At 45.5% G+C, this 23,853-nt stretch overlaps 1 protein-coding gene across 5 annotated transcripts in view; it reads left to right on the forward strand.

The window, feature by feature from the left end:
- The first annotated feature begins 2,440 nt into the window (after positions 1 to 2,440).
- mapkap1 (MAPK associated protein 1) overlaps positions 2,441 to 23,853 on the forward strand; it is a 54,101-nt gene continuing 32,688 nt past the window's right edge. Inside the window, exons 1-3 of one of the 5 annotated variants that reach the window (XM_085925530.1) lie at positions 2,441 to 2,846; positions 18,009 to 18,162; positions 18,256 to 18,310. In XM_085925530.1, coding sequence (XP_085781656.1) covers positions 18,028 to 18,162; positions 18,256 to 18,310 — 190 coding nt within the window. In that variant the 5' untranslated portion in view covers positions 2,441 to 2,846; positions 18,009 to 18,027. Of the gene's footprint in view, positions 2,847 to 3,007; positions 3,153 to 18,008; positions 18,311 to 23,853 lie in introns of those variants that run through there. The other 4 variants (XM_085925528.1, XM_085925529.1, XM_085925531.1 and 1 more) reach the window with 4 other exon arrangements.

Raw genomic sequence — 23,853 nt, forward strand, 5'->3', positions numbered from 1 at the left:
TGTGGACTGGTTGGGCGAACTCCCATGCACCCTCGAGGATCCTGCCGAGGGTGTAGAGCTGGTCCACTGTTCCACGGCCAGGACGAAAGCCACACTGCTCCTCCTGAATCCGAGGTTCGACCTCCCGACAGATCCTCCTCTCCAGCACCCCTGAATAGACCTTACCAGGGAGGCTGAGGAGTGTGATTCCCCTGTAATTGGAACACACCCTCCGGTCCCCCTTCTTAAAGAGGGGAACCACCACCCCAGTCTGCCAATCCAGAGGCACCGTCCCCGATGTCCACGCAATGCTGTAGAGGCGTGTCAGCCATGACAGCCCCACAACATCCAGGGCCTTTAAGAACTCTGGGCGGATCTCATCCACCCCCGGGGCCTTGCCACCGAGGAGTTTTTTAACTACCTCAGTGACTTCGACCTCCGAGATTGGAGAGTCCGCCTCAGAGTCCCCAGGCCCTGCTTCCACAATGGAAGGCGTGTCGGTGGAATTGAGGAGGTCTTCGAAGTATTCCCCCCACCGACTCACGACATCCCGAGTCGAGGTCAGCAGCACACCATCTCCACTGTAAACAGTGTTGACCGTGCACTGCTTCCCCCTCCTGAGACGCCGGATGGTGGACCAGAATTTCCTCGAAGCCGTCCGGAAGTCATTCTCCATGGCCTCGCCAAACTCCTCCCACGCCCGAGTTTTTGCCTCAGCAACCGCCGAAGCCGCGTTCCGCTTGGCCATCCGGTACCCGTCAGCTGCCTCCGGAGTCCCGCAGGCCAAAAAGGCCCTATAGGACTCCTTCTTCAGCTTGACGGAATCCCTTACCGCCGGTGTCCACCACCGGGTTCGGGGATTGCCGCCACGACAGGCACCAACAACCTTACGGCCACAGCTCCGGTCGGCTGCCTCAACAATGGAGGCGCGGAACAAGGTCCACTCGGACTCAATGTCCCCCGCCTCCCCCGGGACGTGGAAAAAGCTCTGCCGGAGGTGGGAGTTGAAGCTCTTCCTGACAGGGGATTCTGACAGACGTTCCCAGCAGACCCTCACAGAGCGTTTGGGCCTGCCAGGTCGGACCGGCATCTTCCCCCACCATCGGAGCCAACCCACCACCAGGTGGTGATCAGTTGACAGCTCCGCCCCTCTCTTCACCCGAGTGTCCAAAACATGCGGCCGCAAATCCGATGACACGACTACAAGGTCGATCAACAAACTGCGGCCTAGGGTGTCCTGGTGCCAAGTGCACACATGGACACCCTTATGCTTGAACATGGTGTTCATTATAGAAAATCCGTGTCGAGCACAGAATTCCAATAATAGAACACCGCTCGGGTTCAGATCGGGGGGGCCGTTCCTCCCAATCACGCCCTTCCAGGTCTCACTGTCATTGCCCACGTGAGCATTGAAGTCACCCAGTAGAACGATGGAGTCCCCAGAAGGAGCGCTCTCCAGCACTTCCTCCAGGGACTCTAAGAAGGGTGGGTACTCTGAGCTGCCGTTCGGTGCATAGACACAAACAACAGTCAGGACCCGTCCCCCCACCCGAAGGCGGAGGGAGGCTACCCTCTCGCTCACCGGGGTGAACCCCAATGTGCAGGCGCCCAGCCGGGGGGCAATAAGTATAAAGGTTTATTAATCATATTGATATTAATACTTTGTTTTAAAAAACAGTGTTAGGTCTTTGTTCAACAGGCTATGTTCATTTCAACATGTTTTAATAAGCATTTAACCAGTCTGGCCCTTGGCTTGTAGCAAATTTGTTCTTTTGGCCCTCGGTGTATTTGACTTTGGCATCCCTGCGGCTAGATCCAACAATGCAGAAGAGCTGAAGGCGACTGTCAGCAACCTGGGCTCACATAACAGCTGAGCAGTGCCACAGACTGATCGACTCCATGCCACGCCACATTAATGCAGTAATTGAGGCAAAAGGAGCCCTGACCAAGTATTTAGAGCTGTACATGTTCATACTTTTCATGTTCATGCTTTTCAGTTAGCGAACATTTTTGAAACCTTTCCAGCGGTATACTTTTGTTCACCCTCGGCGCGCATGACAGACAACCATTTGTGAAATTTTGTTCTCTCCACACTCCTATTAATACGTAAAGTCGATCAATATAACACCGCTGCTTTAGTACTTGGACCCATTCCTTATGTTTCTAGAAAGTTGATCATGTCATAAATGCATGATGCCCTGCTGCGAGGTTGGCGTGAAGCTTAGAAACGCGACCATGTCAAGTTGGTTCCGAGGAGCCAGTTAACATGGGCGGGTATACACAAGGCATCAGCTCAACGCGTACCCTCGCCGGGTAATTTAGTTTAGGCTATATCGAAAATTATCTACTGTGCTAGCTATGTGTCACGATAGCACAGCGGTTAAGGCGGTGATCAGTACGCTATACGCTATTTCTTTGCGCCACGGGTGCAAATCCCGCAAATGACTTTTCTATTTTATATATTTTTTTGTGTTTGCTATGTGTTGCAGCCGGTCGGAAATGCAAACGAGACGTTTCGTTCAGCGTTTTTATTGAGAATTTGAACAGTTTTGCAGTCAGGCAAATTCCAAGTCGCTTGTGACAAATCTCCAGTCGCGAAACACAAAATCGGTTACAACAGTCGTAACTCGAGACGGGGACCAAGATAACATGGAAGCAAGTTGACATGTAACACCGGAACTGAAAGTGGCAGTAGTGCGCCGGAAAGCAAGATGCAAAACAAGAGAAAAGAAGATGTAAACGTAATGTCGTTGGTGGTCATCGGAGCGTTTCTTTATTTATACGTCAGATGCACCTGGAATATTTTATTCACAATGTTCAAATGAATTCTGAGCGGCTGCTGTAAGACGGGGGCGCGATCAAACCAGGTAACGTTGAAATATGTTTCTTGTTTCCAATGTAGATGTGGTTTAGCACGTTTAAACGACGCTTCGCGTCATCGAACTTCAAACGGAACTAACATATATATATATATATATATATATATATATATATATATATATATATATAAAAAAAGGACTATTGTGTAAAACCGGCTCAGTCGATACGAACGTATCCTTGTCGATGTTCACGTAAAAGGAGGAACCAAGTACGGACTTTCAACGTTTTCAAGTCAAATGTCGAATCGTGGTTCACCTAAACCCGAGCGTGCTAATTATTACCCCGACGAGCAAGTAAGTACCCGATGTGGCCAGGGTTGCAAGGGCCCTTTATTCCCAGCTATAGACATCCCAAGTTCCAAAAACTCTTTTCAGGGAAATGCTTATTTTATTGTGTGAAGGCGATTTTATTCTACACCATTCTCTATTATTAGTGTGAAGGTGAAGACCTTCACACTATTGTTATTCCTGTCGTTTATTAGTGTGCAGGTGAAGACCTTCACACTATTGTTTAGAGATGCACCGATCCGACTTTTTCAGTTTCGATACCGATGCTGTGGCTTTGCGTATCGGTCGATACCCGATACCGATCCGACATTATGGTTGATTTAACAAGCTACATAGTCAACATGTCATGACTTTTATCAAGTACTTGAACTCAAATGCCTCAGAAGTGTGCCATCTTTATTCCTTCCTTCCTCATCCATTCTAACAAGGTTTGCTCACATGTGGAACAGAAAAGACTAAAGGCAATGGCATCAGGCATGACTACACAGTTCTTTCCTAAAACAAAATGTAACAAGATAAAGCAGATTAATGCAATGAACTATTTATTTGTAACAAAAGTTGTGCAACAGCAGCAATAAAGTGTATCAGCATTTAAATTCAAGTAAATTAGGATACAAACTTCTTAAAAATACAAATGTTGCAGCTGAAACTGCACTGGGCAAGTATTGAAAGGGTGATCAAGCACACAGTAACCAAATATTAAAAGAAATAGTAAACATGTAAACATTAGGTGCGTTAACTGCTGTGTAGGTCCACCTCCCGCTCTCTTTGATCTGCTCAACTGCTGGAACTCCTGGTGCTTCGTTGCGTGGTGTTTCTGGAGATGCTTAATTAAATTGGTAGTACTATAACTGGCAGTACTACCACCACCCCTGGCAACATTAGCTTTGCAGACAGGCCGTCAAGGTAGTTGGCGTGTTCAGTTTAAAGTACCTCCACACAGCTGACTCTTTCGTTCGCTCCATGTTTGCGTTTTTTTTTTAGAAAACTCTCGTGGCATGTGGCACGCGTGCTGCTGACGTATGACGTAGCCCGCGTCCCAATAGATTCAGAAAAGGATCGGCCCACAGATCGGCTGCATTTTCCGATACCCGATCCATCTATTTTGTTGATATCAGGGCCGATATCCGATCCAGATATCGGATCGGTGCATCTCTACTATTGTTATTCCTGTCCTTTATTGTGTGAAGGTGAAGACCTTCAGACTATTGTTATTCCTGTCCTTTATTAGTGTGAAGGTGAAGACCTTCACACTATTGTTATTCCTGGCCTTTATTATTAGTGTGAAGGTGAAGACCTTCACACTATTGTTATTCCTGTCCTTTATTATTATTGTTAGTGTGAAGGTGAAGACCTTCACACTATTGTTATTCCTGTCCTTTATTAGTGTGAAGTGAAGACCTTCACTCTATTGTTATTCCTGGCCTTTATTGTGTGAAGGCAAAGGCCTTCACACATATGTTATTCTACTCCTTTCACTTTATTATGAGTGTGAAGGTGATGACCTTCACACTATTGTTATTCCTGTCCTTCACACTATTGAAATTCTACTTTAATATTATTTTCTTTCTTATTTAATAATAAGCAACGGTGTCATTAATATTTGGAATAAGTGAAAAGTGGAACGGAGTGAATCGGTTGAAGTATGTGGAACTAGTTAAGCGTAAAAAAGTGGGCAGAATAAGTAGAATAACTAGAATTTGCAATTCCTGAAGAAATTGCTTGTGAAGGGGAAGAAGTTGAATAAATACTTGCGGAATTAAATAGTAAAAAACTAGTTCCACATACTTCAACCGATTCACTCCGTTCCACTTTTCACTTATTCCAAATATTAATGACACCGTTGCTTACATTTTTTTTTCATTCAAAAAATTCTCAGTTTTCACAAAATTCACAAATTTTGGGCAATTTTTGCCCCATTCATTTTCAATAGCAGATTCAACATTTCACATTTACGTTGTGCCAGTTTGAAATTCACATAATTCAACACATTCAAATCACATTGGGGACATTCCCAAACTTGACAAATTAAAAAATTTCACGTTTTCACGTTGAAAATTTGCACAGAATTTCGCAACATTTCACTTCTAATTTCAATATACTTCAACTTTCAACTGTTCATCTTTTGCCTACCTATTGCAACCTTCCCACTTTCCAGAAATTTCACATTTTTCAAATTTGAAATTCAACCAAATTCTCCAAAATTTCGTTTTTGTACTCTAATTTCTACATTTTTCAACCGATTCAACTAATTCCAACTCTCAATTGTTCATCTCTTGCCTCCCCATTCCACAACTTCCCACTTACCAAAAATTTCAAACTTTTACATTTGAAATTCAACCAAATTCTCCAAAATTTCCTTTTTCCACTCTAATTTCTACATTTTTCAACCCATTCAACCCATTCCAACTTTATTCACCTTATGCTTACCATATTCACCCCCTTCACCCCCACTTCCACTATGTTTACAAAATACAACTCTTGACCCCCACTTCCAGTGTGGTGGCCATCTTGGATTGACCCTAAAGTGACCCCCAATGAACCCTGAATGAACTGGAAGTGCTCCAAATCAAACTGGAAGTGACCCTAAATAAACCGGAAGTTACCTCAGGTAAACCAAAGGTGACCCCATATAAACCGGAAGTTACCTCAGGTAAACCGGAAGGGAACCTAATCAAACCAGAAGTGACCCAAAAATATACCGGAAGTGACCCTATATAAACGGGAAGTGACCTCTGCTAAACCGGAAGTGGCCTAAATTCAACCGGAGGTTACCCAAATAAACCGGAAGTGACCTCAGCTAAACCAGAAGTGACCCCAAATAAACCGGAAGTGACCCAAATTAAACCGGAATATTTATATATTTATCATATTTTTGCACTTAATGCAAAAAGCATTAACTAACATTTTTTCAGCCTTTGCGCCTTCACAGTTGTTATTATTAATGTTGCTCGCAGTAATAGTTACAGACGCCACAAATTCTCAAAAAATTATTTCAAGTAGATGCTTACCGACCACCTAGCCTCGCAATCTCCCTGCCACTTCAAGGTCATCATTTAATTTGTTAATCTTACAAATCTTACAATTTGGTAATCTGGTTCACAAGAGCTTGGTGAGACATCTGACACCTGACTTCTGTTTTGATATAACACACCTAACTGAATGCTTTATGAGATCACAATTGGAATTGGGTAGAACCACAAACAGCTTTTCTGGAGAAAAGAACTGAGATTGAGCAGCCTTCCTTTGCTGCAGGAACTGTAAAAGCTCTAAACTTCCAGTTACAGTCCCTTTTATGGTGTAGTCCCTGAAGAATAAAGCCGATAATTAGTCCTATCATTTCTATATATTTTGTACAATTAATTTACCCTTAGTTAATTTAGCCTACATCTATTAATATACAGCCAGACCTCTACATATGATTTAATTTGTTCTGGAACCTGCTTCGTATGTGAAATGGTCGTATTTTGGATCAAATATTCCCAGAAAAATACACTGTAATTCGTTTGATTCGTTCCACAGCCCAAAAAAAACGATAATCCCTCATAAATTCTGCGGATAATTCCACATAACAAAAAAACAATTCATTATCAGAGATGTAAAAAGAAATACATTGCCAAGAAATAATAAATAAAAAGGGGTCTTACTGTCACTACAGATACATAAGTTCCATAACGTACTGTAACGTACAGTATGTGGACTTCAAACTAACGTAGCTTTTTATTTTTATATTTCATATTTTTCAGTTTTTTTTTATCTGACTTGCATAATGTTAACATAACACAATATTTGACACTGGCCTTCTAATTTAGGATTGTTTCGATGATCATTTCGCCACCAATCTCCTTGTTCTTTATCCACACGCAAAAGGCGTTCCATCTTTTCCAGGGTAGGGCTGCGACGTTTAGAGATGATGCTGATCCCCTTGGATGGCTTGACCGCTTTGAGGGCTTCCTTCTGCTTAATGATCGTTAAAATTTTTGACACGTTTTTACAGCCATATTGTTTTGCAAGATCACTCCGTGCTCATGTTGTCCTGTGATCTCTTGTTTTAATTGTAAGGAAATCATCACCTTCCTTTTTTTACCATTACATTTGCGTTAACCTTCTTGGGACGGTAACTGACGTCAATCCCGACGTGCCGCCATCAAGCAGGATCACCATGATGACGTCGTATGTTCGGAATTACTTTGAATGCTGAGACAAATATTTGATAAAATTTCACATCCTATGTTGAAAAATATGTATGTTTAAGCAATCATATGTAGAGGTTTGACTCTATTAAATTGGGGATTATTTAAAGGCTTAGGTAGGATATAGTTTGATAGTTGGCGAGTTAGACATCTATACCACTTATAGTTACGCCATATGCATTAATACAGAAGTCTTTCATAAGTTCTGCTCAATATCATGACAGCATTTAACCTACAGAAATAAACGCAAATGATGGCGGGTAAAACCTAGCCTACCTCGGCATGTATTTTACAATCATTAAATCTGCCATGGGTAATATGAAAATCAACTTGCCACGGTGTCATTAATCTTAACTTTAACTCAACAAGGATATACAAACCGGATTCGGTTGAAGTTGGGAAATTGTGTAAAATGTTGATAAAAACAAAAAACTATTTGAAAATCCTTCTCAACCCATATTCAATTGAATACACTACAAAGACAACATATTTAATGTTCAATCTGATAAATTTAATTGTTTTTTGCCAAATAATAATTGACTTAGAATTTCATGGCTGCAACACATCCAGTAGAAGTTGGGAAAGGTGGCAAAAAATACTGAGAAAGCTGAGAAAAGCTCATCAAACAACTATTTGGAACATCCCACATGTGATCAGGCTAATTGGGAACAGATGGGTACCATGAATGGGTATAAAAGGAGCCTCCCCAAACATGTTCAGTCATTCACAAGCAAGGATGGGTCAAGGTTCACCACTTTGTCCACAACTGCGTGAGAAAATAGTTGAACAGTTTAAGACCAACATTTCTCAAAGCAAAATTGCAAGGAATTTAGGGATTTCAACATCTACGGTCCATAATATCATCAAAAGGTTCAGAGAATCTGGTGAAATCACTGCACGTAAGTGCCATGGCTGGAAACCAAGACTGAATGACCGTGCCCTTCGATCCCTCAGACGACACTGCCTTAAAAACCGACATGAGTGTGTAAAGGATATCACCAAATGGGCTCAGGAAAACTTCCGAAAACCACTGTCAGTAAATACAGTTCGTCACTACATCAGTAAGTGAGGGTTAAAACTCTACCATGCAAAGCAAAAGCCGTTTATGAACAACATCCAGAAACGCCGCCAGGTTCTCTGGGCCTGAGCTCATCTGAAATGGACTGATGCACAATGGAAGTGTTTTGTGGTCTGAAGAGTCCACTTTTCAACTTGTTCTTGGAAACACTGGACATCGTGTCCTCCGGACCAAAGAACAAGCGGACCATCCGGACTGTTATCAACGCAAAATTCAAAAGCCAGCATCTGTGATGGTATGGAAGCATTAGTTCCTATTGCATGGGTGACTTACATTTCTGTGATTTTTTTTTTTCATGGACGCCGCTGCTTATTTCAGCCAGATAATGCCAAGCTACATTCTGCACGTGTTACAACAGCGTGGCTATGAAGTAAAAGAGTCCAGGTTCTCCCCTGGCCCGCTTGCATTCCAGACCTGTCTCCCATTGAAAATGTGTCGCGCATTATGAAGCGTAAAATATGACAGGGAAGACCTCAGGCTGTTGAACAATTTAAGCCGTTCATCAAGCAAGAATGGGAAAGAATTCCACGAGAAGCTAAGAGAATTAGTCTCCTCTCTTCCAAAACGTTTACTGAGTGTTATTAAAAGGAAAGGTGTAACAAAGTGGTAAACATGCCCTTTCCCAACTTCCACTACATGTGTTGCAGCCATGAAATTCTAAGTTAATTATTATTTGAAAACTTAAAGTTTATGAATTTGAGCATTAAATATGTTTTGTAGTGTATTCAATTGATTATAGGTAGAAAATGATTTTCAAATCATTGTATTTAGTTTTTATTTATATTTGACACAATTTCCCAACTTCAACCGAATCCGGTTTGTATATTTGCGTATTCTACTGTAAAACGAGTGATGTATTTTTGTTTTTTTACTCGAGGATTCATCCTCTGCCATCTTGCAGGATGCACTGACTTGGGTGGTAACTGAGGTGACAACAGTCAGAGAGTAAACCGAACCCTCCCACACCAAAACTTATTGGCTTATTTTGCTGACTAAACCAATCAGCATAGTCTAAAATACGGAATATTTTGATCTGACCCGCGAGCATCCATGAGCCACTATCAATATCAGGGAGACTCCTGGAACTTCCGGGAGACTTGGGATGTCCGAAGTTATCAGAGCGGTAGCTGCGACGGCTGTGAGGTCTCTATTATTTTTGTAGAGATTATTATTAATAGGGCCCGAGCAGTAACTGTTGCTGCGTCCCTATTGTTTTTGTAGAAATCATTTTAAATATTGTTTTGCTATTATTCTGTGAATGAATCACATTTTTGGGGACCTAAAACTGCATGAAAACTCCTCAAATAGTACATCGTGCCTGCTGAAATTGGCAGGCAGGACAGAAGCTCCCTATTGTTAGCCTATAAATCAGTCAGCCACCAATCAAGCGGAGGTTGCATCAATGCATTGTAGTGGCTGTGGAGACGTTTTTGGGTGTAGAGCCGAGCAGAGTGGAGCGATATCGTCAGAGGAAACGGGGCTTAAGTTGCATTTGTCCTCCAATATTTCAGCTTACGGTATTTTCCGGACTAAAGTCAAGTATATTTATATAGCCCTTAATCACAGACAAGTCTCAAACTGGCTTCACATGTGCAACATTGACAATTACAATCGTCCCTTGCTACTTCGCGATTCATTTATTGTGGCCTCGGTACATCGCGGGTTTTTATGAAAACAAGTATTGTGGATATATTTCGTGCATCGCGGCTTTTTGAGGCGTCACTTGGAGCGTGGGGCTTTGTCTGCCCATATGATTTTACAGCACACTATTGGCCGGTAGGAAACCAATGGGAACATGTTAATCTGTATCCTTGCCGATGATTTGCTAAGAGCTGTAAGAGCAGCTCTAACCAGGCTTTATCTCAATCTCCTGCTATGTATCCCCTGCTCCACTTTGTTTGTGTCAGCAGAATCAGCAGCATTGCTGCTGATTCGCGCTTCGTTTTGTTGTTACAAACCAGGCAGGACAACCAAATGCAACACGGGGTCTTTATTTGGGGAAGGTTTAAAGGAAACAAGGAGGGCTGGAATGGCAGCAGAGCAGGATGATTAGGCAAGCTGACGACCCGGTCAGCAAGCTCGCGTCGTGCGGGCATCTTGTTACACAGCGGGTCAGGCAAACGAGAATCAGAAGGGAGGCGTGTGTGTAAAAGCAGACAAAGTGGTGAGGACTGACAGTTAGGAGTTCCATATTGGCGACATGCACCTCAGAGGTATAGCGCAGCAGGCGCGTGAGCCGGTCAGCAGGGCGAGAGTGGAGACGTAACACAGCCGTACACAAAGGAAAAATGCACCGCCCTGCAGGAACAGTCGGGACAACAGCAATTTACGCTGATAGCGCGGGGCATGCACTGAGGACAAGTGCCGGGTGCGCGACTGGGTGCCGCGGACGTAGAAAAAAAGCACTGCCCTCCAGGATTTAGGACAATGAGCAGTAAAAGCGCGGGGCGTGCCGCTGAGCAATGTGCGGATGCCCTTGCGCTGGGCTGCCGGGGCACGTCAGCACGGCAATAAATGTTTCTTCTGAGGAAGCAGTTCTGATATCTATTGGTAGAGCATTCCAAAGCTCTGGAGCCGAATAGAGACTGCTCTAGAAGCTGCGGACTTCTTTTTGGCCCTCGGGGTCACTAAAAGACCAGCGTTGTGCGAATGAAGGTTTCGGGACGGAACGTAAGGAACAACTAGGTCGACAAGATATGAAGCCGCCAAGCAATGAAATGTTTTAAAGGTTAATAAATGAATCTTGAAGTTGCATTTTAAATGGACCGGGAGCCAATTCAAGTTGGCTAATATTTGAGTAATGTGATCAAATGTTCTTGTCCGTGTGAGCAGCCTTGCCCCATTTTGTACCAACTGTAGACTTCATCCATCCATCTTCTTCCGCTTATCTGGGGTCGGGTCGCGGGGGCAGCAGCTTTAGGAGGGACTCCCAGACCTTCCTCTCCCCAGCCACTTCATCCAGCTCATCCCCGGGGTCTCCTACCGGTGGGACATGCCCGGAACACCTCCCCAGGGAGGCGTCCAGGAGGCATCCTGATGAGATGCCCGAGCCACCTCATCTGGCTCCTCTCAACGTGGAGGAGCAGCGGCTCTACTCCGAGTCCTGGATGACCGAGCTTCTCACCCTATCTCTAAGGGAGAGCCATTCAGCCGCTTGTATCCTGGACCTCGTTCTTTCGGTCACGACCCATAGCTCGTGACCATAGGTGAGGGTAGGAGCGTAGGTCGACCGGTAAAGCGAGAGCTTTGCCATTTGGCTCAGCTCTCCCTTCACCACGACGGACCGGTACAGAGTCTGCATTACTGTCGACGCTGCACCGATCCGCCTGTCGATCTCACGCTTCATCCTGCCCTCACTCATGAACAAGACCCCAAGATACTTGAACTCCTCCACTTGGGGCAGGATCTCATCCCCGAGGACCATGGACTCGGATTTGGAGGTGCTGACCCTCATCCTGACCGTTTCACACTCTGATGTGAACCGCTCCAGTGAGAGCTGGAGATCACGGCCTAAAGAAGCCAACAGCACCACGTCATCTGCAAAAAGCTGTGACGCGATGCTGAGGTCCCCAAACCGGACCCCCTCAACGCCTCGGCTGCACCTAGAAATTCTGTCCTTAAAAATTATGAACAGAATTGGTGACAAAGGGCAGCCTTGGCGGAGTCCAACCCTCACTGGGAACGAATCCGACTTACTGCCAGAAATGCGGACCAAACTCTGGCATCGGTGATACAGGGACCGAACCACCCTTATCAGTTGGCTCGGCACCCCGTACTCCCGAAGAACCCTCCACAGAACCCCCCGAGGAACACGGTCGAACGCCTTCTCCAAGTCCACAAAACACATGTGGACTCGTTGGGCGAACTCCCTTGCACCCTCGAGGATCCTGCCGAGGGTGTAGAGCTGGTCCACTGTTCCTCGGCCAGGACGAAAGCCACACTGCTCCTCATGAATTCGAGGCTCGACCTCCCGACGGATCCTCCTCTCCAGCACCCCTGAATAGACCTTACCAGGGAGGCTGAGGAGTGTGATTCCCCTGTAATTGGAACACACCCTCCGGTCCTCCTTCTTAAAGAGGGGAACCCCCACCCCAGTCTGCCAATCCAGAGGCACCGTCCCCGATATCCACACAATGCTGTAGAGGCGTGTCAGCCCCACAACATCCAGAGCCTTTAAGAACTCCGGGCAGATCTCATCCACCTTCGGGGCCCTGCCACCGAGGAGTTTTTTAACTACCTCAGTGACTTCGACCTCTGAGATTGGAGAGTCCGCCTCAGAGTCTCCAGGCCCTGCTTCCACAATGGAAGGCGTGTCGGTGGAATTGAGGAGGTCTTCGAAGTATTCCCCCCCACCGACTCATGACGTCCCGAGTCGAGGTCAGCAGCTCACCATCTCCACTGTAAACAGTGTTGACCGTGCACTGCTTCCCCCTCCTAAGACGCCGGATGGTGGACCAGAATTTCCTCGAAACCGTCCGGAAGTCATTCTCCATGGCCTTGCCAAATTCCTCCCACGCCCGGGTTTTTGCCTCAGCAAACACCGAAGCTGCGTTCCGCATGGCCATCCGGTACCCGTCAGCTGCCTCCGGAGTCCTGCAGGCCAAAATGGCCCGATAGGACTCCTTCTTTAGCTTGATGGCATCCCTTACCGCCGGTGTCCACCAGCGGGTTCGGGGATTGCCGCCACGACAGGCACCAACAACCTTACGGCCACAGCTCCGGTCGGCTGCCTCAACAATGGAGGCGCGGGGTCCACAAGGTCCACTCGGACTCAATGTCCCCCGCCTCCCCCGGGACGTGGATAAAGCTCTGCCGGAGGTGGGAGTTGAAGCTCTTCCTGACAAGGGATTCTGCCAGACGTTCCCAGCAGACCCTCACAGAGCGGTTGGGTCTGCCAGGTCGGACCGGCATCTTCTCCCACCATTGGAGCCAACCCACCACATCAGTTGACAGCTCCGCCCCTCTCTTCACCCGAGTGTCCAAAACATGCGGCCGCAAATCCGATGACACGACTACAAAGTCGATCAACGAACTGCGGCCTAGGGTGTCCTGGTGCCAAGTGCACACATGGACACCCTTATGCTTGAACATGGTGTTCATTATAGAAAATCCGTGTCGAGCACAGATGTCCAATAATAGAACACCGCTCGGGTTCAGATCGGGGGGGGGGGGGGCTGTTCCTCCCAATCACGCCCTTCCAGGTCTCACTGTCATTGCCCACGTGAGCATTGAAGTCACCCAGTAGAACGATGGAGTCCCCAGAAGGAGCGCTCTCCAGCACTTCCTCCAGGGACTCCAAAAAGGGTGGGTACTCTGAGCTGCCGTTCGGTGCATAGACACAAACAACAGTCAGGACCCGTCCCCCCACCCGAAGGCGGAGGGAGGATACCCTCTCGCTCACCGGGGTGAACCCCAATGTGCAGGCGTCCAGCCGGGGGGCAATAAGTATGCCAACACCTGCTCGACGCCTCTCACCGTGGGCAACTCCAGAGTGGAAGAGAGTCCAGCCCCTCTCGAGAGGGCTTGTACCAGAGCCCAAACTATGTGTGGCGGTAAGTCCGACTATGTCTAGTCGTAACCTTTCTGCCTCACACACCAGCTCGGGCTCCTTTCCAGCCAGAGAGGTGACATTCCATGTCCCTAGACCCAGCCTCTGCAGCCGGGGATTGGACCGCCAAGGTCCCCGCCTTTGGCCGCCGCCCAGGTCACTTTGTACCCGACCCCTTTGGCCCCTCCTACAGGTGGTGAGCCCATGGGAAGGGGGACCACGTTTTCTTTTCGGGCTTTGCCCAACCGGACCCCATGGGTGAAGGCCCGTCCACCAGGCGCTCGCCTTCGAGCCCCACCTCCAGGCCTGGCTACAGAGAGGGGCCCCGGTGACCTGCGTCCAGGCGGGGAAAAACTAGCTCCATATATTTTACTCGTCATAAGGGGTCTTTTGAGCCGTGCTTTGTCTGGCCCCTCACCTAGGACCCTTCTGCCATGGGTGACCCTACCAGGGGCATGAAGCCCCAGACAACATGGCTCCTAGGATCATAGGGGCACGCAAACCCCTCCACCACGATAAGGTGACGACTCACGGAGGGGCCAACTGTAGACTTTTAATACTGATTTTAAGAAGACCAGTACGTTACAGTAATCAAGGCGTGACGTAATGAATGCATGTATAATAATTACCGCATCGCGAGTTGAAAGAATCTAACGAATCTTAGCTTTATTGCGGAGGTGAAAAATCGCAGTTCTAGTTATGTTCTTAATGTGTTTTTGAAAGGACAGTGTTTGCTCAAATATAACAGAGATTGGTTACAGTATCACTTTGGCTAAAATTATCCGTATTTACAGTGGTTTCCTTAAATAGTTCGTGAGATCAATTATCAACATCTCGGTTTTATCTTTGTCAAGATGTTGGAAATTGAGAGACATTGTTTAATCTCAGCAAGGCACGTCTCAAGATTACAACAATCCCGCGGCTTTGTCATTGATAACGGCATATATAATTGGGTTTGAGCCGCATAACCATAAAAACTAATGTTAGATTTACATACAATGTCCCCAAGTAGAATCGTATAAATACTAAATACTTTCGGTGCGAGTGCCGATCCCTGCGGGACACCACATGTAACATTGAGCTCGGAGGTCGTGTTGCCATGGACCACGCGGTGGGTCCTGTCAGAGAGATACGAACTAAACCAACGAAGTGCTGACCCTGAAATACCAACGCAGGTTTTGAGGCGCTCTAATAAAATATTGTATATACAGTAATCCCTCGCTACATCGCGGTCCGTTTATTGTGGTTTCACTTCATCGTGGATTTTTTTTTCCAAATTAAAAAAAAATTCAAATTCAAAATAAAACTTCTAATTTGGGGAATTATGGCATGAAAGTTGCCCACACGCCAGCAGAAGGCAGGGAGTGCCCACACAATTGCAGTGCCATCACTTATACCTTTTTACATATCTTTTTTTATAATAATAAAAGCTGTTCTAAAAACATATTTACAGTATGTGTTAAGAATTCTCCATGTTATGTCATTCAGTCGTGCTTTTATATCACTTCCTATTTCACGTTCGTGTACATACATGTTACAGTGGTACAGCAGTCAATGACGATGTAAGTGGGTCTCCTAACAAGAGAAATGAACGATCACATATGTCTAACCTTTAGGACAATGTAGAATTGCTCCCAATGTTGGTTTACATTCTTTTAGCGGTCCGTTTTCGCGTGTTAGCAAGATCTCGAATTGGCATCTTTCCGCTAACTCGTTAGCCTGCCCAGTACTTCTTGTTAACATGTTACACGCACACACATATAATATTTATATTTTCAATGTTTATACAAAGATTTCTGTATGTTATTTATATTATTAATGTATTATTTACATGTTTGAAACAAGTATTTAATGTTCTAATTTTAAAATTAGAGTTGGCTTGGCACCCTGTACTCCCGGGGTGCCGAGCCAACTGATAAGGGCGGTTCGATCCCTGTATCACCGATGCCAGACTTTGGTCCGCATTTCCGGCAGTAAGTCGGATTCGTTCCCAGTGAGGGTTGGACTCTGCCAAGGCTGCCCTCTGTCACCGATTCTGTTCATAATTTTAATGGACAGAATTTCTAGGCGCAGCCGTGGCGTTGAGGGGGTCCGGTTTGGGGACCTCAGCATCGCCTCACTGCTTTTTGCAGATGACGTGGTGCTGTTGGCTTCTTCAGGCCGTGATCTCCAGGTCTCACTGGAGCGGTTCGCAGCTGAGTGTGAAGCGGTCGGGATGAGGGTCAGCACCTCCAAATCCGAGTCCATGGTCGTCGGTCGGCAAAGGGTGGAATGCCCTCTCCGGCGCAGGGATGAGATCCTGCCCCAAGTGGAGGAGAGGAGTTCAAGTATCTTGGGGTCTTGTTCATGAGTGAGGGTAGGATGGAGCGCGAGATCGACAGGCGGATCGGTGCAGCGTCGACAGTAATGCGGACTCTGTACTGGTCCGTCGTGGTGAAGAGAGCTGAGACAAAAGGCAAAGCTCTCGATTCACCGGTCGATCTACGCTCCTACCCTCACCTATGGTCACGAGCTATGGGTCGTGACCGAAAGAACGAGATCCAGGATACAAGCGGCCGAAATGAGTTTCCTCCGCAGGGTGTCCGGGCTCTCCCTTAGAGATAGGGTGAGAAGCTCGGTCATCCGGGAGAGAGTCGGAGTAGAGCCGCTGCTCCTCCACGTTGAGAGGCATCTCATCAGGATGCCTCCTGGACGCCTCCCTGGGGCATGTCCCACCGGTAGGAGACCCCGTGGACGACCCAGGACGCGCTGGAGAGACTATGTCTCTCGGCTGGCCTGGGAACGCCTTGGGATCCCCCGGGATGAGCTGGATGAAGTGGCTGGGGAGAGGGAGGTCTGGGAGTCCCTCCTAAAGCTGCTACCCCTGCGACCCGACCGGATAAGTGGAAGAAGATGGATGGATGGATAATTTTTAAATATGCACTTAAATGGTTTCATATACATTTATTGAAACAAAATGTACAGATGAGCGGGTGACTCTACTTTGTGGATTTCACTTATCGTGGGTGGTTTTTGGAACCAATTATCCGTGATAAACGAGGGATTACTGTACACAACAGCTTTGAACCCTGAGGCTTGTAGTTCGGTGCAGCGTATCTATGCATTTTTTGTCATTTTTTATGATGTCTACTACAGCGGTGCGGCGTATCTATGGATTTCTTGTGATGTCTAACTCACTTATACACTCATTACTAAAAAGGTTGTGGAGTGCTTTTGTGCGGCACGGCTTTGCTTGGCGGAGGGATATGTGGCCAGACACACGGACACTGGGGAGAAGAGTGGTGCGTAGATGGCATGTCCTTCCGCCAGGCAAACAATTGACACGAACAAGAGACAGAATAAGATCAAGATGGACATTACTGGAGAAAGGCAGCTTTTATACACAAACCCTCATTATGGGGGACAAAATAATTTCATATGCCGCCACTCTTAATGGAGGAAACAAAGCTGCTGCCTCTATTGTAGAAGTATTTTCCGGCCACTCGAGGGCACTAGGCTATTGTTAATGGCATCATGTCGCGTCACCCCTTTCATTATTTTTTTTCCGGGCCATGTCTGCTCCACAGCTTCACGTGTAGCTCGTATCGCATTGCCAACTTTACTCCTGTAAGTAGTCCCATTTTCTTTATTATTAGTTGTGTGTTGCTAGTGTTCCCTGCACGTTAAGTTTATTATGGTCGTCGCTGAGACTTTTTTGTATGTTTTGCAGAGCTCCTTCCTCTCTATCAATAAACATTATGTTAATATAAGGTATGCGTTCCAAAAGACCCATCTTTTTCCTGACAATCCTCTTTGTGTATATTCTCTTAAAATGGTAATTAAACATTAAAACATCTGCGGCTTATAGTCGGGTGCGGCTTATATATGAACAAAACAACATGTTCCCCTAATTTTAGCTGGTGCGGTTTATAATCAGGTGCGTCTTATAGTCCAGCAATTATGGTATAGTTTTGACTGATTTTTATTGTTTTTTACAACTGAGAAGTTATTTAAATGGCTGTTGGTAAAGTTAGGAAAAGAAACTAATTTCATTTCTGTCTCAGTTTTTACAAAGGTGAAGAAATGGCCTTCTTGGATAATCCAGCTATTATTCTTGCCCACATCAGACAATCCCACGTGACCAGTGATGATACAGGAATGTGTGAAATGGTCCTAATCGATCAGGATGTGGATCTGGAGAAATGTCGTCTGACTCAGGTACCTGGTAGCAGCTATGAGTCAGCAATATTAAGTTCCTTAAATGAGGGATTTGGCTCCATGACAGACGGTTACACTTGTGACCTCTCCCAGTCTATGGACATCACCTCAAGCTGGGACTTTGGCATTCGACGACGCTCAAACACAGGTAGGTTGTTCTTAAAGGCTCTACTGATGAGCAGGACAGGTTTATTGTGAGGTCTACCTTGCACAAATGAGTGCAAGGACAGGTGAAAATCCCACTTTGCACCGTTTGAAGGGTTTGTGTGACAATTTTGGCCCATTTAAAACTGTTATTGACATTGTTCAAGATAACCATTGAAATCTAGAACAAATGTAAATAAATAAAAAATAACAAAATGTGGCGGCTCGGTGGGGCAGTGGGTAGCATGTCCGCCTCACAGTTAGGAGGGTGCGGGTTCGATTCCACCTCCGGCCCTCCCTGTGTGGAGTTTGCATGTTCTCCCCGTGTCCGCGTGGGTTTTCTCCGGGCACTCCGGTTTCCTCCCACATCCCAAAAACATGCTTGATAGGCCGATTGAGCACTCCAAATTGTCCCTAGGTGTGAGTGCGAGTGCGAATGGTTGTTCGTCACTGTGTGCCCTGCGATTGGTTGGCAACCAATTCAGGGTGTCCCCCGCCTACTGCCCGATGATGGCTGGGATAGGCTCCAGCATGCCCGCGACCCCCGTGGGGACTAAGCGGTTCAGAAAATGAATGAATAACAAAATGTGCACTCCTCTGGGGCTCTGGTCTTGCCAAGTTTGGCTTCAGAAGATCTTACAAGGTCAGATACAATGAATTAGTGGTGGGCGACCCAACAATATTAGATTGTGAAAAAAATTAACGTGTTGACGATCTCATGAAGCCGAAAAATCAGTTGATCGTCTGTAAGGCACATTGTATCTAGATCAGTCAAAGTCAGCTTTATTGTCAATTTCTTCACATGTTAAGACACACAAAGAGATCGAAATTGCGTTTCCCACCGTCCCACGGTGACTAGACACATTACACAACACGTACAAGCAAATAGCACAAAGAGTAAAAACGAATAGACAAGAGCGATGAATAAGTAATAAGCAAATAACCCAACTAAATAAACAAATAAATAAATAGATAAATAAGAGGAGCAAAATGGAGTAAGCGTGCATACAGCAGACAGCCAGAATATAGCGCAAAAGAACAGGACGTCATGCAGCCGAGGGTGGAGGTTATATGCGGGGTTGTAAAAGGTATTTACATACAAATGTTTCAACATACGATAGGATAACTGATCAAATTTGACTCAATATGCGAAGTAATTCCCAACATAAATCTTCATGGTTGGCCCGCTAGACCAGGGGTGTTTTTTCGCGGGCCGCATTGTAGTCATAGCGTCTTTCGGAGGGCGATTATGACTGTCAACCCAAATAAATGTATGAGCACCTCATATTATATACAGTAAAAGCTACAAAACAAACTGACAAATAACTCGTTTTCAAATCAGATGAGTATAAACTGGTCAAATATTTAAAAGAAAAGATATTAAAAGTGAAGGCAATTTGCAATTCTAGTAATGACACACGAATTTGATGCACAATTTGTCTTCGCGGGTCACATAAAATGATGTGGCGGGCCGTATCTGAGCCCCCTGGCCTTGAGTTTGACACCTGTGCGCTAGATGGTGTCACATCCGGATGACGTCAGCGTCACGTTATCATATCCAGAGAAGGCTGACGCAAATGGTAGTAGTGATGAAGAAAGTGATGATTTCCTTACAATTTTAATCACACTAACATTTCGTTTTAAACAAATAACATTTAATGAATAAAGTTAAAAAAAAAAAAACTAGCTGGGCTGAAGTTTTAATAACATTAACATCTTGTTGTACACACGGAAGTAACAGCACTAACTAGGTGGGTAAAAAAAAATATTTGACCAGTTACCAGTCAACAAAGTCACTGAGAGCCGTCTTTGTCTTCCTCCTGTCCACTGAAACCAGCAAAATCTTCCTCCTGTCCACTCATCATCATAGCGTGTCACGCCAAACAGCCAACCATTCTAGGGTGTTCTGCATGCTCGGAGGATATGCTCGATAGTCTGGGCGCCCTTTCCACACTCACACGAATATTCATGTCCTGAATATTGAAACTGAATCCAGCAAAATCTTCCTCCTCAGTGTCCCAGTGGAATAGCGCCAGATGTACGTCGGAACACTCTTTCTCATTCTCTCTTATGTTGTCGCTTTCATCGTCAATCTCGTCCTGAGGCAAATTCACTCCTGAGCTTATGCTGTCCTCTCCGTCACGCAGCAGACCGGCTTTTTGAAACCCGTTGGTAATGGTGGATTTTTTTCACACTGCTCCATGCTGTCAGGATCCACTGGCAGACAAAGGTGAAAGTTGCTCTTTGCATGCGTCCAATTTTTGTAAAGGATTTCTCGCCGCTGGTCATCCAAGCCAACTCGCCAGATCGCCAACACCATGACGCTCCTCCTTTGAAGTCTTGATATTTCTTTTCGGTAGCGATTGCTTTTGCTTTCAGTCTGATCTGCACGGTGGAAACACCTTGGCCATCCGCTCTCTGTGTGTTCACCCAGTCTTCAAGAATGCTTATTACATTGTTGCTGTGCTTCGCGATGCCATTTCCACCGTCTCACCAATATTGATTCAATAATGCCAAGTTGACATGAGACCGCTCTGTTCCCTTCTTTATCAGCCAGCTCAATGGCTTTTAACTTGAAAGCTGCATCAAACGCACGCCTTACAGTGTCTTCCATCATTGGGCTCTGTTTACGCTAACTTTCCTTGTGCACAACACGCCACTACTGTCTTCGTCGACGCATATATTCCACCTCTTTCACTCTTACCTTTCCTGCTCGAGCCCCCCCCCGATGGCCGTTAGAAAAAATGCATGTAAAGTCGCCGCATGATCGCGTAAGGTTTTTAATATTTAATTACCATTTCTATGAGAATATACACAAAGATGATTGTCAGCAAAGAGATGATTATTTCGGGACGCATAACTTTTATTAACATAACAGCACAACAGCGGTCCACACCCTTTTTATGAGTGTATAAGTGTATTAGTCATGAGAAAAATCATGGAAAAAAAACTGTATAAGCCGTCCCAGACTATAAGCCGCATGGTTCAAAATTTGAGAAAAAAGTAGTGGTTTATAGTCCAAAATTTATGGTAATACCTTTGTTTTATTGCCATGTATATGTGCTGTCCTTACTCCGAAGCTTCTACTTTTTCACCAGCGAGACAGCGAGCGAACGATGCCCCGAATAATCAGACTTCGTTGTCTTTAATGCTGATTTATTGAGGAATGGCTTCGAACAATTGCCCTCTTACGATCATCATAAAACTGAAATACAAATAAACACAGCTTTAGATGATTGTTAGCATGTTGGCTAACGTAACTTCAATCTGTAAATAAAATGAACATACAATCGTTTACACAATTTCGAACAAAAGAAAACATTAGTTCACAAGACCTACGGACAAATCTTGTCCAAGGCAACAACATTTGAAGAACAACATCAGATTCGTACGTCCGCAGTATAATTGATACCGTTGCCGGGTCTCGTGCTCTGAGTGAGCAAACACTTGTACTAGGCGTCCACAAATGGGCGCTCTAGACTAGCAAATAAAAAATGACACTATTTCAATACAAAAAATACAGTGAGCGGAACAGTATTTCTGCAATATTTATTAGAGCGTTATTGTTGTTTTATTTGGCTGGTACTTTAACGCTACAATATATACTAGATCTATGCGGCGCGCGTCCGCGGCGTTGTTGACATGGAGGAATTTGATCAATGGATTTAATGATTTGGAGTGACACAGATGGTTTGATAATATTGTTTTAATATGATAGTTATTTGAAATATACTTTATATATCGTTATATGGGTCTGTGGAAAAATTAGAAATGCAACTTACAACAGGTCCGACGTCAGCATATGCGGCGCATACGCGGCATTGTTTACATAAAGCACGATCGATGGATTTAATGAATTGGAGTGACACAGATGGTTTGATAAACATGTTATTTATGTAATACTTGAATAATTCTGAATGTTACGTTAGGCCCGTTCTCAGCTCCTCGTTTGCGTATATGTCACGTGAGGATACCGGTTTGTTTAGCCTGTTTTTGCTGGTTCATGTCTGTTTTTGGTGTTGGATTTTGACAAATAAATTTGCCCCAAAATTGCGACTTATACTCCGGTGCGACTTATGTATGTTTTTTTTTTCAATTTATTGTGCATTTTATGGCTGGTGCGACTTATACTCCGGAGCGATTTATAGTCCGAAAATTACAGTATGTTGTAGTGTGCAGCATTAATGTAATGCTGTGGATGCCAACAACCACAAAAAGTTCCTTGATGTCAATCAATCAATTAATCAATCTTTTATTTGCCTAGTTTGAGCATGCCAAACAAGGAATTTGACTCCGGTAGATCTCGGCCTCTGTACAACATTTAGGTAGCTAACAACATTCAGGACGACATGTGCAAAAATTGACAATTATTCTCAAACTTCCCCTGATCTTAAACTCCCAGTAGGGCAAGGAAAAACTCAAAACTCCTACTTGGGGAAATGAGAAACCTTGAGAAGAGTCCACAGATGGGAGGATCCCTCTTCCAGGATGACCAGGCTGCAATGGATGCAGAGAGGACATATAGTACACATAATATGGAGAATCCAAAGGTAAATCATTGAGAGCAGGATGTTATTGAACAGTAATGTCTATGAGACTCTGAGTTGTGCGAGTTCATTAGAGCGACAGCCTGGGGGAAGAAGCTGTGTCTGTGTCTGCTGGTTTTGACGTACAGCGCTCTGTAACGCCGTCCGGAGGGGAGTAGTTCGAACAGACTGCAACCTGTGAGAAGGGTCTCTAGAGATGTTACTTGCATGTTTCCTGGTCCTGGACAGGTACAAGTCCTGGATAGATGGGAGGTTGGTCTCGATTATCTTTTCTGCAGTCCTGATTGTCCGTTGCAGCCTGTGCTTGTCTTGTTTGGTGGCCGATCCAAACCAGACAGTGATGGAGGTGCAGAGGATAGACTGGATGATGGCAGTATAGAAGGTCTTTAGCAGCTCCTGTGGCAGGTTAAACTTCCTGAGCTGTCTCAGAAAGTACAGCCTCTCATTTGCCTTCTTCCATACAGAGTCTATGTGGCTGGTCCATTTCAGGTCCCGAGAAATTGTCGATCCCAGGAACTTGAAGGTGTCTGTGGAGAGAATAATATTACTTTGGATAGTGAGGTGTGGAAGTGGTGAAGGGTCTCTCCTGAAGTCCACTGTAATCGCCACGGTCTTGAGCGGGTTCAGCTCCAGGTGGTTTTGGCTGCACCAGTGGACCAGCCGCTCCACCTCCTGTCTGTACAGTCTTGTCACCGGATCAGTCCGATGAGAGTGGTGTCGTCCGCACACATCAGGAGCTTCACAGAAGAGTCGCCTGAGGAGCAATCGTTAGTGTAGAGTGAGAAGAGCAGTGAGGAGAGGACGCACCCCTGAGGGGCGCCAGTATTGGTTGTCCGGGTGTCGGATGTGATGGTCCCCAGCCTCACATGCTGTCTCCTGTTGGTTAAGAAGCTGGTGATCCATTGACAGGTAGAGGCAGGCACTGCAAGCTGGATGAGCTTCTGGTGGAGGATGTCAGGAGTGTATTATTGGTATTGAACACCAAGCTGAAGTCCACAAA

Source organism: Syngnathus leptorhynchus, chromosome 12 (assembly GCF_054491065.1).
Source record: "Syngnathus leptorhynchus isolate UIUO chromosome 12, UIUO_Slep, whole genome shotgun sequence".
NCBI lineage: Eukaryota > Metazoa > Chordata > Actinopteri > Syngnathiformes > Syngnathidae > Syngnathus > Syngnathus leptorhynchus.